Genomic DNA, 17,195 nt, shown 5'->3' with positions numbered 1-17,195 from the left:
CTATTGTAGCTGTGCTGTAATAAACATTGGTATACAAGTAGCTATTGGAGTCCCTCTTTCCAATTCTTTGGTATGTACCTAAGAATGGAATCGGCCAGTCATGGGGTAACCTGTATTTAAATTACTGAGAAAACTGTGCTGCTTTCCATAGCATCTGCACAAGTTTTCATTCCCATCAGCAGGGTGTAAGGGTTCCGATTTCTCCCCCTCCTTCCCAACATGTGTTTCCCTCTTTTCTTCTTTCCTTCCTTCCTTCCCTCCTTCCTTCCTTCATGTTATAACCATCCTCGTAGCCCAGTGAGGATGAAGTACAGCATTTCCTATATCACTGTGGTTTTGCCTTGCATTTCCCTAATGACGATCCTGAGTATCTTCTGATGTGCTTATTGGCCAATTGCATATCTTCTTTGAAGAAATACTTATTCAAGCTTTCTCTAGTTTTCAACCTTTTCCAAATAAAAATGTAAAGTCTTACAGCTTGCAGTGGAGCCCATTACTTGAAAAAAAAAATGTCTACTTTTTCTAGGGATGTTGCTTTCTTATTTGTTGTTGCTTTTGTTTTTTGTTTTTGTTTTTGTTTTTGTTTTTGACAATCATTCTACCTCATCTCTCAGCAAATTTCAGCCTCGACTGTATCATTCATTCCTTCAGTAAGCAGGTTGGCTGAGAGAGTTTTATGAAGTTTTTTGGCAACATCTGAAGTGACAGGCAAATCCATCTTTGGGCAAAGGCCCAAAGAGTTGTGCTCCAGGAGGCAGGAACAAGGGTGAAATCAAGTTGTCATCTGCTGTCAGCTTGTCCTTCATTCTAGACTAAGGGGATTTGGACGTTTTCTTTGGGTTTTAAGTAGGAAAATGATATTTATCATGACCAAAACATGGAACAAGAAATGAAGAGAAGGAGGGCTTTTAAAAGCAAGTTATTCCCTCAAAAAAAAAAAAAAATACAAAACCCTCAACTTTAGTTTTGTGTCAAAATTCAGGTCCTATGAAGTTTTTCAGACTTACAATATAGTTTCTCTCCACTGAGATTTGACAGACATTTCTACATGATATTCAGTGGGAGACAGCACTTGTGAGCTGGGTGCAGGGCCTGCGTGTGGACTGCAGAGTCAACAGTCAAGGGTGAGACTCAGCTTTCGCATTTAGCATCAGTGTTGTTGCCGCTGCTGTTGTTATTAACGTCTCTCAATCCAGTTTTTTAAACTGGAATATAAAGGAAATAAAATCATGGCAAATAACCATAACGCCAACTTTATCTCACTTAAATAACACAGATATTTTTAAATATATCTCATTTGTAGTCCAGAGCTTAAGTGGGATTCAGGACTGGTTAATTCAGCCACTCAATAATCTCATCAAGGATCTGGGTTCTTCAAACTAGGCCCTTCAACAGATGAATGGATAAAGAAAATGTAATACATATACATAATGGAATATCACTCAGCCATAAAGAAGAATGATATTATGGCATTTGCTGATAAATGGGTGGAACCAGAGACTGTCATGCTAAGTGAAATAAGCCAATCCCAAAAAATCAAAGGCCTAATGTTCTCTCTGATATGCAGATGTTAACACACAATAAGGAAGAGTGAAGAATAGCAGTTCATTATATTAGACAAAGGGGAATGAAGGGAAGGGAGAAAGGATTGGAAAGGAAAGATAGTAGAATGAATCGGACATAATTTTCCTATGTTCATATATGAATACATGACCAGTATACAACCACAAGAATGGGAAGTTATACTCCATATATGTATAATATATGAAGACACATTCTATGGTCATGTATAACTAAAAAGAACAAATTTTTAAAAATTTAAGAAAAGGATCTGGGTTCTTTCCATTTTGCTGATCTGCCAGACAAAGCATTAAAGCTATCCTAAGGCCAGTTCCTAATACTCAGTTCCTAATACTCAACTACAGGCATCTTTAGAATACCCCCAGAAGTCAGCAAGATTCTCCTCCAACCTGATAATGAGTAGAGATGTTTTCCCATTAGACTGATCAGACAGAATTGATAAAAATCTCCTGAAACTAGTGAGTGTTATAACAAAGATTTCAGGATACAAGGTTATGAAATAAAAGTCAGTCACTTTCCTATAAACCAGCAATTAAAAAGTAGAATTTAAAATTTAAAACACACCACCATTGTCATTACTATGTCCCAAAATAAACACTTAGACATAAACCATATATATACAAACATATGTATAGAAAATTACAAAACTCTGATGAAAGATATCCAAGAAGAACCAAGTAAATGTAGAGATAGCCCATGTTCATGAATAGGAAGACTCAATTTGTCATAATGTCAATCTTCATGACTTCATTTATAAAAATCAATGCAATCTCAATCGAAATTCCAGCAAGTAACTTTGTACATTTTAACAACCAGATTTAAAGTTTATATGGAGAAACAAAAGGCCCAGGATAGTTGACACGATGTTGATAAAGAAGATAAAAACTGGAGAACTGACACTATTTGTAAAATTTACTATTTGGGGAATAGAATAGTAAATACCAGAAGCTGGGGAGAATAGAGTGGAGGGAAGGGTGGGGAAAGAGTGGTTAGTGGGTACTAAGTTGGATGGGAAATATAAGTTCTAGTGTTCTTCTACCTATTGGGGTGACTGCAGAGAATGATAACATACTGTATGCTTCAAACAAGCTGGAAGAAAGGATTTTGTTTTGTTTGGTTTTGTTCCAGTACAGTGAAGTGCAGTGCAGTGAAGTGCAGTACAGTGCAGTACAGTGCAGTGCAGTACAGTGCGATGCAGTACAGTACGATGCAGTGCAGTACAGTGCGGTACAGTACAGTACAGTACAGTACAGTACGGTGCAGTGCAGTGCAGTGCAGTGTGGTGCAGTAGAGTACAGTACAGTACAGTATGGTGCAGTGCAGTGAAGTACAGTGCGGTGCAGTACAGTACAGTACAGTACGGTGCAGTGCAGTGAAGTGCAGAGAAGTGAAGTGCAGTACAGTACAGTACGGTGCAGTGCAGTGAAGTGCAGAGAAATGAAGTGCAGTGCAGTACGGTGCAGTGCAGTACAATACAGTATGGTGCAGTGCAGTGCAGTACAGTGAGGTGCAGTGCAGTGCAGTACAGTACAGTATGGTGCAGTGCAGTGCAGTACAGTGCGGTGCAGTACAGTACAGTACAGTACAGTACAGTACGGTGCAGTGCAGTGAAGTGCAGAGAAGTGAAGTGCAGTACAGTGCAGTACAGTGCAGTGCAGTGCAGTACAGTACAGTACGGTGCAGTGCAGTGAAGTGCAGTACAGTGCAGTGCAGTATAGTACAGTACAGTATGGTGCGGTGCAGTGCAGTACAGTACAGTGCAATGCGGTGCAGTGCAGTGCTGAGGGTCAAACCCAGGACCTCACACATGCTAAGCAAGCACTGTACCATCAAGCTACAACCCAGTCCTAGAAGAAAGGATGTTGAACATCTTCTCCACAAAGAAATGATAAAGGTAAGGAGATAAATACACTTATCTTTATATGAAAAATGTACAATGTATGAAAACATCTCATGATACCCTATAAATATGTACGATTTTTACATGCCAATTAAAACAAACAAATTCAAACATTTTTAAACTTATTAAAAGGTACAATAATCAAAAAAGTATTGTATTGGCAAAAGAATAGACAAAAAGATCAATAGAACAGGACAGCAAACACAGAAATAAACCTACATAAAGTCAACTGATCTTTAACCAAGGAGCAAAAGCAACACAATGAGAAAGGAGCCTTTATGACAATTGGTGCTGGAACAACAGAACATCCATGTGCAACAAGATGAATCCATTCACACTTCATGCTCTTGACAAAAATCAACTCAAAATGAATCACAGACCTAACTGTAAAATGCAAAACTATAAAACTTCTAGGAGAAAATCTAGGCGACCTTAGGATCAGCAATGACTTTTCAGGTGTAACACCCAAAGGCATAATCCACACTCTCTCTTCTCTTCCTCTTCTATATGGTTTAGGTCGTCTCTATCCATTGGCACCAGGGTGATCCCATAACCAAGACCAGGCTACCCAGCACAACTCCTCCTTAGTACAGGCATCGATTCGTATATGGTTACTTGTCCAAAGCTACTTGAAGACGATCCCTTCAGCCTCAAACTCTTGATGGAACATTCATTTCTCTGGCATTACTAAGCAAGCAGAAAGGAAGACTAGAGAATGTATGGGTCGTGTACAATGGAGACACCATGTCTAGGAAAAAGTCTTTGTGGAGACAAGTTATAGAGCAAGAGAAAGGAATGGAACTATGATAACACTATTTGAGCTCCTGGATCCAATACTTCCTGAAGTCGAACTATGGATCCCTTGAATTTATCTATTATCTATACCAGTGAATCACATTTACACACTATTTTTAATTAAACCAAGTTGAATTGAGTTTCTGTCAGTTGCAACCAAAAGAACCCTAACGAATAAGGGGGTGAAGGAATAAATAAGAGCTCAAATCATGGAGGGTAAGAGTTTGCAAGCCAAGAATCTACGAGAAAAAAAAAAAAAAAAAGAACTTGAGACCCTTGGAGTTTAAGATGGGTATAGATAAACCTAGTGAAGTAGCAAGAAAAACAGATCATGGAGGGCCTTGAGACTGTTGCCAGAGTTGAAATGACTTTTAAAATTCTTTGCTTCAAAAGTCTCTATAATCCAGCAAAATCAGTGAAGTTCTGCTAGAGATGAGATGCTCATGACAGGAGACAAAGACTCACCCCAGAATGTCTCATCCAGTAAGTGAAATAAATACAAAGCCTCGCCCTGGTTGATGTTACTGTTTGACTGTTTGGGTTGTGTGCTTTCAGCTTATTCTGGCTGCTGTTGTTTTTAAGAAAATCCTCATCCAAAATCCTCCAGGCTCGTCAGAAAGCACTGACTCCTCTGGGCACCTGGCACCTACAGGGCTCGTCTTCTGAATCTGTAACGCACACAAAGGATAGCTGCTCAAGGGGAAAGCCAGTCCCTCTGGCACCTCCCCTTCTCCACAGTTCAGAGAAGACTCAAGAATCCCAGGCTGCACTAGTGGGGATTCTGGCCTGGGCAGAGACAAGGAGGTGGTTCTCGTCCACTGAAATTGTGGACTTAAGGGCTGACCTTAAAGAGCAACAGAAGGTAGGAATCAGATAATAATCAATCTGAAGGAATGATGCCGTTAAGGTCCAGGGAAGATGGGAGGAAGCAACCCACAGCCCTGAGCAGTTGCTCCTCTGCTTCTGGCATCCCTCACCCTGGCCTTAGCACAAATGACAGAGGAGACGCCCACCTGCCCGAGGCCAGAGAATGGGGTCTGTGTGAACCTCGGTCTCATAGAATCCTGCACAGCAGCATGTTAATATCAAAATGCAAACATAAAGTGGATAAGCCATGAAGCAAGCCAGGGTGGCAAGCTTTCCTGTTCCTCCTCCAGCCTGCTTTTCTCCCCGCTTTCATCTCGGTCCTGAATGTCAGTCCTCTGTCCTGGAGTCAGGTGACATCCTTGGAAAACTTGGTACTATTTACGCATTTGGAATAAAATGACTGCGTCTTGTCAGCATAGATTGTAAAGCAAATATGGATGAGAGCAAAGGCTTTCTATGTGCATGGAGGTCCAAGGAGCCCTCTCTCCCGCTGACCTGGTTTCCAACACAGGCATCGGAGTGCCATCTTGTGGTGAGGTGTAAGAAGGACACTGGAAGCCTCTAGGATCCCACCTGAGTACAACTTTCTGCCATCCAGGAGGAAAAGAACAACACACACTTCAGTCTAAATTTCCTCACTAAATTTTGGCCATGCCTTAAAAACTCCCACCACAGCTCCCTAACCCAGAGCGCCTGCAACTCATCTTCCTTGGCTGCAGAAAGTGTTGCAGACCTTAGAAAATCCTCCCTTCAACACACTCACCAAAGTTGTTTGGGGACAATGATCAGTGATTTGACCCAGAAGCTAAGGAAATTTTTTTCCAATTGAACTTTATTAGTGAAGCGTTTTCAGTGCCTGGACTCTCCCCTCTAAAATTGCAGTTTTCCTGGAGTAATGGAGGGAACAAAACAAACACCAACACACACGGGGTGTGCAGTCTCGGGAAATGTTCCTGGCCCTCCTGCACCTGTCTCATTATGTCACTGTGCACGTCCACATCACAGGAGCAAGCTTTGCAAAACCTCACACAGTCCAAAAGCTTGATCTCTTTATAACATGGTCCCAAAGCTGTACCAGCTCCAAGACGCTTCTTTACTATAGCAGCCAGCATAAGCAGCAAGGGGCTGTCACCAGGAGAGATGTCACCAGGAAACTGTGGTAGGATCAAGGAAATTGGTACCGGTGAAGTGCCAGGAAAACAGCTGGCACACGGCAAGGCCGTATGTGTTGGCTGCTCTCACTTTAGTAGTAGTATTATTATGCACGCTTTAGGGCTTTCTTCTGAGATCCTGGTAGGAGCCAGGTATACAATAATGTGCACCAGTAGACACACTACTTCAAACTCTCAATAACTGACAGCATTGTAAAGGAAGTTTCCCCCACTGGGAGCAGTTGTGCCCCCCAAGGGACATTCGGTAACATCGAGAGACATTTTGGGGTCGTCGAAGTGGGAAAGGGGTTCTACCAGCATTTAGCAGGTAGAGGCTGGGGAAGTTATAAGCAACCCAGCACACAGCACAGCACCGCCGAGACCAAGAATTATTCACCCTGTCCAGTGCCCAAGCTGAGCAGTCTCGCCCTATCGCTTTATGGTGTGGTCTCCTTCAACATTCTTAACAGTCCTATGAGGCAGGTATTATTACTCCCCCATTCTGCAGAAGAGGAAACTGAGGCAAAGAGAAGCTCCCCCACACACTCGAGATCACACAGCAGCCAAGCAGACATGGGGGTAAAAGCCAGGCTTTTCTGGCTCCAGAGCCTGGGGTTTTTAACCCCTGCACTGAGGCACTTCCAGCACCCTGGTATTGGAGCCATGCCCTAAAACGCTCCTAAACTGCATTAGTTAGCAAATATGAATGACATGTATTCAATGCAGAAAACGCAGGAAGGGTGAATTCCACCTCTCACCCCACCCCAGACTGCAGGAGAACTTAAAGTGTTCTGAGACAGTAAGAAAGGCAGCTGCCTTTATCCCACCCTAACCATGTCAGCCGCTCTGAGAATTTGAGAACACAGACTGGCAAGCTCCAGTCCCTAAGACAAATCCAGACCCTGGCTTGATTTTGAAAATAAAGTTTTATCAGAACACAGTAACATCCATTCATTTACATAATGTCTTTGGCTGCTTTCAGATCCAAAACAACACTGAATAGTTGCAACCGAGCCCATCTGCTTGATAAAAGCTAAAATGTTCACACTATTGGGCCCTTTACAAGAAGTATTTGTGAGTCTCTGCTCAAGACAACTCAGGAAAGTGGCTCAATTGGTTTGAGGCACCTGTTGCCAAAATTTGCCTTTTGTCTATGGCCCCATGAAAAAGTGAGCTTCGTGCCTAATTGAGCATCCCTTTCTCCCATGGAAACTTCTCAACACATATCCAGGATAGAGTTCAGGAGGACCTTGTTCTGCCTAAATCATCTGTGCTTAGACCTTTCTGGCCACTGATAACACTACCTGTCCATCAATAAAACAGGGACACAGGCATGCCCTGAACCATGCTAACACACGGCTTCCAGACTCCCTCCTGTGTACATTGTGTGTCCCAAACAAGGGACATCATAGTCACCAATGCCATTGATAAAAGTATTAATTATTTTTAAAAAAAAAACTTGAATCATTTGTCAAGCATTTAGCAGATGAGGTATTATCTCATTATAAGTATTAACCCTGAAAACAACCCACACAGTAAGTAGTATTATGCCCATTTTACAGATGGTGACTGCCTCAAAGATGGCTTGACCAAGATTAAGAAAGCAATCTGACTCTGTAAAAAATTAAAATATATTTTTAAAAAGCTTTGTATTCACTGGTCTCGTTGGCCTTTTACCCTGTTACTCAGCAAACATTGAGCCAGCCAGGCCCAGGTACTCATTAGTTCATTAGACACAAAGTCTGTCCTCACAGAGTTCAACTACATAGGGGAGGCTGATTGTGGGGCAGATACTAATAAGATGAGACCATTAAGCACGCTCATACAGACAAGCCTGGTATAGTGGGAGTGGAAAGAAAGGGTGTTGAACCCTGTATGGGGCTTCCTAAGGAAAGGAAACCTCAAATTTTTTTGTTTGTTTGTTTTTTGTTTTGTGGTGCTAGGAAGGGAACCCAGGACCTCATTCATGCTAGGCAAGGACTCTACCACTGAGCTACCTCTCCAGCCCTCAAGAGATTCTTTTTTTTTCTTTTTTTTAAATTTATTTTTATTTTAAACAAATGGGATACATCTTGTTTCTCTGTACATGAAGTAGAGGCAAACCATTTGTGTAATCATACATTTACAAAGGGTAATAGTTTTTGATTCATTCTCTTATTTTTTTCCTTCCCCCCACCTCTCCCACCCCTCTTTTCCCTCTATACAGTCCCTCCTTCCTCCATTCTTGCCCCCCTCTCACCCCCCATTATGTGTCATCATTCACTTATCAGTGAGATCATTCATCCTTTGGTTTTTTGAGATTGGCTTATCTCACTTAGAATGATATTCTCCAATTTCATCCATTTGCCTGCAAATGCCATAAGTTTATTATTCTTTATGGCTGAGTAATATTCCAGTGTGTGTGTGTGTGTGTGTGTATATATATGTATATATATATATATATATATATATATATATATATATATATATATCACAGTTTCTTTATCCATTCATCAACTGAAGAGCATCTAGGTTGGTGCCACAATCTGGCTATTGTGAATTGAGCAGCAATAAACATTGATGTGGCTGCATCTCTGTAGTATGATGATTTTAAGTCCTTTGGGTATAGGCCAAGGAGTGGGATAGCTGGGTCAAATGGTGGGTCCATTCCAAGTTTTCTAAGGAATCTCCACACTGCTTTCCAGAGTGGCTGCACTAATTTGTAGCCCCACCAGCAATTAAAGAGTGTACCTTTCTCCCCACATCCTCAACAACACCTGTTGTTGCTTGTATTCTTGATAACTGCCATTCTAATTGGGGTGAGATGGAATCTTAGGGTAGTTCTGATTTGCATTTCTCTTATTACTAGAGATGTTGAACATTTTTTCATGTATCTGTTGATTGCTTGTAGATCTTCTTCTGTGAAGTATCTGTTCATTTCTTTAGCCCATTTGTTGATTGGGTTATTTGTATTCTTGGGGTAGAATTTTTTGAGTTCTATATATATTCTGGAAATTAGTGCTCTATCTGAAGTAAGATAGAGCAAAGATATTCTCCCACTCTGTAGGCTCTCTCTTCACATTGCTGATAGTTTCCTTTGTTGAGAGAAAGCTTTTTAGTTTGAATCTATCCCAGTTATTGATTCTTGATTTTATTTCTTGTGCTATAGGAGTCCTGTTAAGGAAGTCTGGTCCTAAGCTGACATGTTGAAGATTTGGACCTACTTTTTCTTCTATAATATGCATTCAGATGGCTAATATCATTCTAAATGGTGAAAAACTGAAAGCATTCCCCCTAAAAACTGGAACAAGGCAGGGATGCCCTCTTTCACCACTTCTTTTCAATATCGTCCTTGAAACTCTAGCCAGAGCAATTAGACAGACCAAAGAAATTAAAGGGATACGAATAGGAAAAGAAGAACTCAAACTATCCCTATTTGCTGATGATATGATTGTATACTTAGAGGAACCAGGAAATTCCACCAGAGAACTTTTAGATCTCATTAGTGAATTCAGTAAAGTAGCGGGATATAAGATCAATGCACATAAATCTAAGGCATTTTTATACATAAGCAATGAATCTTCAGAAAGAGAAATTAGGAAAACTACCCCATTCACAATAGCTTCGAAAAAAATAAAATACTTGGGAATCAATCTCACAAAAGAGGTGAAAGACCTCTACAATGAGAACTACAGAACACTAAAGAAAGAAATTAAAGAAAACCTTAAAACATGGAAAGATCTCCCATGTTCTTGGATAGGAAGAATTAATATTGTCAAAATGGCCATACTACCAAAAGTTCTATACAGATTCAATGCAATTCCAATTAAAATCCCAATGACGTACCTTACAGAAATAGAGCAAGCAATCATGAAATTCATCTGGAAGAATAAAAAACCTAGAATAGCTAAAGCAATCCTTGGCAGAAAGAGTGAAGCAGGGGGTATCACAATACCAGATCTTCAACTCTACTACAAAGCAATAGTAACAAAAACGGCATGGTATTGGTACCAAAATAGACAGGTAGATCAATGGTACAGAATAGAGGACATGGATACAAACCCAAATAAATACAATTTTCTCATACTAGACAAAGGGGCCAAAAATATGCAATGGAGAAAAGAGAGCCTCTTCAACAAATGGTGCTGGGAAAATTGGAAATCCATATGCAACAGAATGAAACTAAACCCATATCTCTCACCATGCACGAAACTAAACTCAAAATGGATTAAGGATCTCAGAATCAGACCAGAGACCTTGCATCTTATAGAAGAAAAAGTAGGTCCAGAGCTTCAACATGTCGGCTTAGGACCAGACTTCCTCAACAGGACTCCCATAGCACAAGAAATAAAAGCAAGAATTAATAACTGGGATAGATTCAAACTAAAAAGCTTTCTCTCAGCAAAGGAAACTATCAGCAATGCAAAGAAAGAGCCTACAGAGTGGGAGAAAATCTTTGCCAATCATACTTCAGATAGAGCGCTAATCTCCAGAATCTATAAAGAACTCAAAAAACTCTACACCAAGAATGTAAATAATCCAATTGACAAATGGGCTAAAGAAATGAATAGACACTTCACAGAAGAAGATATACAAGCAATCAACAAACATATGGAAAAATGTTCAACATCTCTAGTAATAAGAGAAATGCAAATCAAAACCACTCTAAGATTCCATCTCACCCCAATTAGAATGGCGATTATCAAGAATACAAGCAACAACAGGTGTTGTTGAGGATGTGGGGAGAAAGGTACACTCATACATTGCTGGTGGGGTTGCAAATTAGTGCAGCCACTCTGGAAAGCAGTGTGGAGACTCCTTAGAAAACTTGGAATGGAACCACCATTTGACCCAGCTATCCCACTCCTTGGCCTATACCCAAAGGACTTAAAATCAGCATATTACAGAGATACAGCCACATCAATGTTCATAGCTGCTCAGTTCACAATAGCCAGATTGTGGAACCAACCTAGATGTCCTTCAACTGATGAATGGATAAAGAAACTGTGGTATATATATACAATGGAATATTACTCAGCCATAAAGAATGATAAAATTATGGCATTTGCAGGCAAATGGATGAAACTGGAGAATATCATTCCAAGTGAGATAAGCCAATCTCAAAAAACCAAAGGACTAATGATATCGCTAATAAGCGGATAATGACACATAATGGGGGATGGGAGGGGTTAGTGTTAGGGTTAGAGTTAGGGTTAGGGAGGGGGGCAAGAATGGAGGAAGGAAGAACTGTATAGAGGGAAAAGAGGGGTGGGAGGGGTGGGGGGGAATGGAAAAAATAACAGAATGAATCAAACAACATTACCCTATGTAAATTTATGATTACACAAATGGTATGCCTTTACTCTATGTACAAGCAGAGAAACAACATGTATCCCATTTGTTTACAATAAAAAAAAATATGCATTCAGTAAAGTAGCAGGATATAAGATCGATGCTCATAAATCTAATGCGTTTTTATACATAAGTGATGAATCTTCAGAAAGAGAAGTTAGGAAAACTACCCCATTCACAATAGCCTCGAAAAAAATAAAATACTTGGGAATCAATCTCACAAAAGAGATGAAAGACCTCTACAATGAGAACTACAGAACACTAAAGAAAGAAATTAAAGAAAACCTTAGAACATGGAAAGATCTCCCATGTTCCTGGATAGGCAGAATTAATATTGTCAAAACGGCCATACTACCAAAAGTGCTATACAGATTCAATGCAATTCCAATTAAAATCCCAATGACATACCTTACATAAATAGAGCAAGCAATCATGAAATTCATCTGGAAGAATAAGAAACCCAGCATAGCTAAAGCAAACCTTAGCAGGAAGAGTGAAGCAGCAGATATCATAATACCAGAACTTCAACTCTACTACAAAGCAATAGTAACAAAAACGGCATGGTATTGGTACCAAAATAGAAAGGTGGATCAATGGTACAGAATAGAGGACACGGACACAAACCCAAATAAATACAATTTTTCTCATACTAGACAAAGGTGCCAAAAATATGCAATGGAGAAAAGAGAGCCTCTTCAACAAATGGTGCTGGGAAAACTGGAAATCCATATGCAGCAGAATGAAATCAAGTGATTCTTGAAATGTAAGTAGGCAGATGAAGCACAGCCTGAGAAAAGGCAGAGTGAGAAGATCAACTAAAATCAACCTGCTTAACAACAACCCCTAATACAATACCATCACATTAACTTTGAGATGACAGATGTGTTCATTTGCTTCACTATGGTGATCACTTTGCTATCTCTGCGTTTTAGTCAGCATCTCAGCTGTGACCAAAATGCTTGACAAGAACAACTTAGAGAAGGAAAAGTTTATTTGGGCTCATGGTATGACAGGTCCAGTCCATGGTGGACCAAGTCCATTACTCTGGGCCCAAGGTGAGGCAGGACATCATGGCAGAAGGGCCCGGTGGAGGAACGCTGCTCAAATCATGGTGGGGTCAGGAAGAAGAGGGGAGGACCACGGGAAGATGCACCCTTCCAGGTCACGCCTCAGCAACCGCCTCCTCCAGCTGCACCCCAGTGGCCCACAGTCACCACCCAGCCAGTAAATGGCACCAGGATGGCTGATCGGGTCACAGCTCTCACAGTTCAGTCTCTTCACCGCTCAACATGCTGCATTCATTAACACAGGAGCTTTGGGAGGACACCTTACATCCAAACCAAAGCAACACCTGTCTCATAACGTCATCTGCAAACCCCAAATACATTCAGCAAAGCTCACTTAAAAAGGAAAGGAAGACCGAGGCGGTGCAGAGTGAGCACAGAGTGTAGGACCCGAAGATGGAACCAGCAAATAACTTGTCCCACGCCTGCCTCTGGGACACAGTCCTCCCAGTGGCTCTCCAGTGGCACCATCGCCCTTTCAGGTAGTCTCAAATGTGTGGTCCTAGGTTGACTCCAGCCTGCAGATAAACTTGAATTGGTCTGCATGATATTGACCCCATGGTAGTCTTTTATTTTAAATAGTTGTTAAGTGTACTGCATGAGCAGTTTCCTCAGAAGAATCTAGATTTTCAGCTTCTTAAAAAAAAAAAAAATTGTAAGATTGAGCATCCTCAAGCCAGGTTTCCTGGGCCAGCTATTGGCTGAGTGGAGACAAGAGGACCTTGTCATTTTCCACCACATTTATGCCAAGGGTTCCCCATGCCTGGGCAGCCTCATTCACTGACACAGCTACCGGGCCTGTGTAGGGCATGAGTACTCGATACTGGCCTGAGCCTTAAAATCTAAATCTGTGGGTCTGGCTCTTCATCCCCGGGCTTCAGTTTTACTTTTCCAGACTCTTCCCTCACAGTGGCATATACACACTCACACACACACACACACACACACACACACACACACACACACACACTCTTTTTGTTTGTTTGTTTTTGTGGTGCTGGGATTTGAACCCAGGGCCTTATGCATACCAGGCATAGCACTCTATCAACTGAGCTATATCCCCAGCCCAGCACACACACATTTTTTTCTTGAACACAAACTTCTGGAGTTCTCCTGACCTCCAACAATGTTTTCTTAAACTTTCCTATATCCCCTTGATTTCTGTCTACATTGGTCCAAAAAGCACAGTCTTACATGCAGAACACGCTCCTATGCAGAACGCTAATTGTCCCCCTCTCTTTTATGCTCCTTAAGAATGTTGTCATTGCCTCCTGGAACCCCACTACCCTCAGCATTATGCCTACTGAATTTTTAGTTCTTAACACTAAAAATTAAAAGTTTGTTTAGAGCTTAATGCAGTTTCTGGGAGTTGGGATGGCCATTCCCAGATATGCTAACCTTCTGGTGGAAGGGACTCTCAGTTGACAAAGGGACTGAGCACCCAGCACCTACTCAGTGGCAGGCCCCTCCCAGGCAGACTCTAATCACCCTGGCTCTAACCTTATTTATTGCAGAAGGAAGTAAATGAAGAGACCTGCAATGGAGACATTTTATCCACCACAACTACAACCTGGCTAGAGAATTCTGGAATCTCATGCTATATCCCCCTTCCCACCACCCCTTTCTCCCATCACAATTAGGACCTAGATACCATCCTTCTGGATTCAAAAAAAAAAAAAGAATTTTGAAAGGTTGTATGCAGTAAGCTCCCATCTCAAAAGAAAACCATAAATTGTGCTTCAACCACTCTTAAATGTCCATAGTACTTCACCCAATAGTATTCTTCTTAGTATTCTACTTTAATGAAATAATCACATGTGCAGTCAAAGGTTCATGTTCAAAGGTGTTCACTCCAGCATAATTTATTAATGGGGAAAATAAAGAAACAAAATAATCAAAAGAATAAATTATGATACATCTCTGCAGTAGAATACCATGTGTTTAGTTTCTAAGTGGTTTTGAAAAATATTTGATCAGATAGTGTACTTATAGAAGAAAGGAATATCAAAGGAATTCTAGAAGATTCTCTGTCTGAAGCAGAAGATTTCTTTTCTGGAATCACACAGTCTGTGGTAGAAGCCGTAGTTGAAGAGGACAAACAAAGTGTTTCAGAAATAGTGTCATCAGCTTGTGTTATGACTGTAGAATCAGGAATTTGCACTGGGGATGAGAAGATAGTGAGCAAAAAGGATATTTCAGAAAAAAGCAACATGGATGAAAAGGAGGAGAATGAAATTAATACCAAGGAAGCCAGAATGGATCTACAGATAGGAACAGAGAAGGATGAAAAGAATGAAGCTAAGATGGTTGCAGAAAAATTGGAGAAGATTAAGGTAGCAATGAAAGAAAAGCCTGCAGAGAACACTGTAATCAAGGCCTGCCCAAATAAAGGAGTGGGTCAGACCAATGAGCCTGATGAAACTGGTAAAACTAGTATGCTGGCTGTATCAAATGTATCTAGCAGTAAATCAAACACCAAGGCTGCTATGGTCTCTTCTCCTAAGGCAAAAACTACAGCGTCAAAAACTGAAAATCAGAAAAGTTTTCTAAAATCTGTGCTCAGAGATCAAGTAAATACTGAAAAGAAACTTTCAACCAAGGAACTTGGTCTACTTAAAAGTACCAGGACAGGCTTGGCAGAAAGCAGAAGTAAACTCAAACCCACTCAGAGTGGTGTTACCAGAGGAGGCCGTGGAAAGATCTCAGCCCTGCAAGGCAAGGATTCTAAACTGGATTACAAGGAAATAACCAAACAGTCTCAGGAAACAGAGGCTAGACCTTCCATCATGAAACGCGATGACAGCAACAATAAGGCTTTGTCTGGGCAAAACACTAAGAATTTTAAAATCCCCGCTGGTAGAAGTTCCAAATGTAAAGAGGAACCATTATTTCCAGTTAACTTGGATGAATTTGTTACTGTGGATGAGGTTATAGGAGAAGTGAATTCTTCTCAAGCCAAGCAGAATCCATTAAAGGGAAAAAGGAAAGAAGCTTTTAAAAATACTCCTTCCTCTGAACTTAACTTGAAAAAAAAAAAAAAGAAAGAAAGGGAAAACCTCTGCTTCTCGTGGTGTTGAGGGAGAATTATCTTTTGTAACGTTGGATGAGATTGGGGAAGAGGAAGATGCAGCTGCACAAGCTCTAGTCACTGTGGATGAAGTAATTGATGAAGAAGAACTAAATATGGAAGAAATGGTAAAAAATTCAAATTCACTTCTTACATTAGATGAATTAATTGACCAGGATGATTGCATTTCCCACAGTGAACCGAAAGATGTTACTGTTCTATCAGTGGCAGAAGAACAAGATCTTCTCAAAAAAGAATGCTTGGTAACTGTGGAGAAGTAGAAGAGCTGCCTTTAAATGAGTCAGCAGACATAACTTTTGCCACCTTAAATGCTAAAGGAGATGAAGGAAATGCTGTAAGGGATTCCATTGGGTTCATTTCTTCTCAGATGCCAGAAGACCCTCTACTTTAGTCACTATAGATGAAATACAGGATGACAGCAGTGATTTGCATTTAGTGACTTTGGATGAAATAACTGAAGAGAATGAAGACTCTGGCTGATTTTAACAACCTTAAAGAAGAACTTAATTTTGTTACTGTTGATGAAGTTGGAGAGGAGGAAGATGGAGACAGTGATTTAAAAGTTGAATTAGCACAAAGCAATAATGATGGTCCTCTAGATAAAAGAGGAGATAGAAAGAAGAGAGCCATGGACACAAAGAAGACAAAACTTGAAGCCTTGTCCCAAATGGGTCCAGTAAATGAGAATATTACAGAAGATCTGAAAACCATGATTGAAAGACACTTAGCAGCTGAAGCACCAATGAAGAGAATTAGAATTGGTGGTAAAGCACCACCCTCAGAAAAAACTGCTGCAATAGAATCAGCAAAGGGTGAAGAGGCCTTCCAAATTAGTGAAGTCGATGAAGAATCTGGATTAAAGGATTCGGAACCAGATGGAAAACGCAAGAAGATTGAAGACTCTTGTTTAGGCAAATCAGTGACACCTGATATCCTAGAAGATTTAGATTTTCTTGTACTGAAGGCTGGATTTTTCTGTCCAATTTGTTCCCTCTTCTACTCAAGTAAAAAAGCAATGACAAATCACTGCAAGAGTACACGTCATAAGCAAAATACAGAGAAATTCATGGCCAAGCAAAGAAAGGAAAAGGAGCAAAATTAGGCTGAAGAAAGAAGCTCCAGGTGATTGAGAGAAAGGGGAAAGAATTCATTAGAAATTTTTTTAGAGTCCAGTTGATTTGTGTATTTTTGTTATCACTTAATTTGTAATTTTTGTTTCAGAAGCAAATATTCATGTTGTACAAATTTCTGATTTCCCTTGATGTAGAGAGACTGATGGGGCAAGTATGATGGGTTTGATTTTTATATCAAATCATCAAGCATGGAGAAATGTCTTTTAGAAGTGTTAAAATAAATGTTCCAGGGCTGGGGAGATAGCTCAGCTGGTAGAGTGCTCACCTCGCAAGCACAAGGCCCTG

The 17,195-nt window shown here is 40.6% G+C and overlaps 1 protein-coding gene across 1 annotated transcript in view; it reads left to right on the top strand.

Moving 5' to 3' along the window:
• Positions 1-16,903, top strand: part of LOC124969951 (zinc finger protein 638-like) — a 31,430-nt gene extending 14,527 nt beyond the window's left edge. The window contains 6 exon segments of the mRNA XM_047532953.1: positions 14,667-15,730; positions 15,732-16,023; positions 16,026-16,157; positions 16,160-16,247; positions 16,249-16,718; positions 16,782-16,903. Coding sequence (XP_047388909.1) covers positions 14,667-15,730; positions 15,732-16,023; positions 16,026-16,157; positions 16,160-16,247; positions 16,249-16,718; positions 16,782-16,903 — 2,168 coding nt within the window.
• The last annotated feature ends 292 nt before the right edge of the window (positions 16,904-17,195 follow it).

The sequence above is a fragment of the Sciurus carolinensis genome, chromosome 18, assembly GCF_902686445.1.
Source record: "Sciurus carolinensis chromosome 18, mSciCar1.2, whole genome shotgun sequence".
NCBI lineage: Eukaryota > Metazoa > Chordata > Mammalia > Rodentia > Sciuridae > Sciurus > Sciurus carolinensis.
This window is presented reverse-complemented; position numbering and strand designations above follow the sequence as displayed.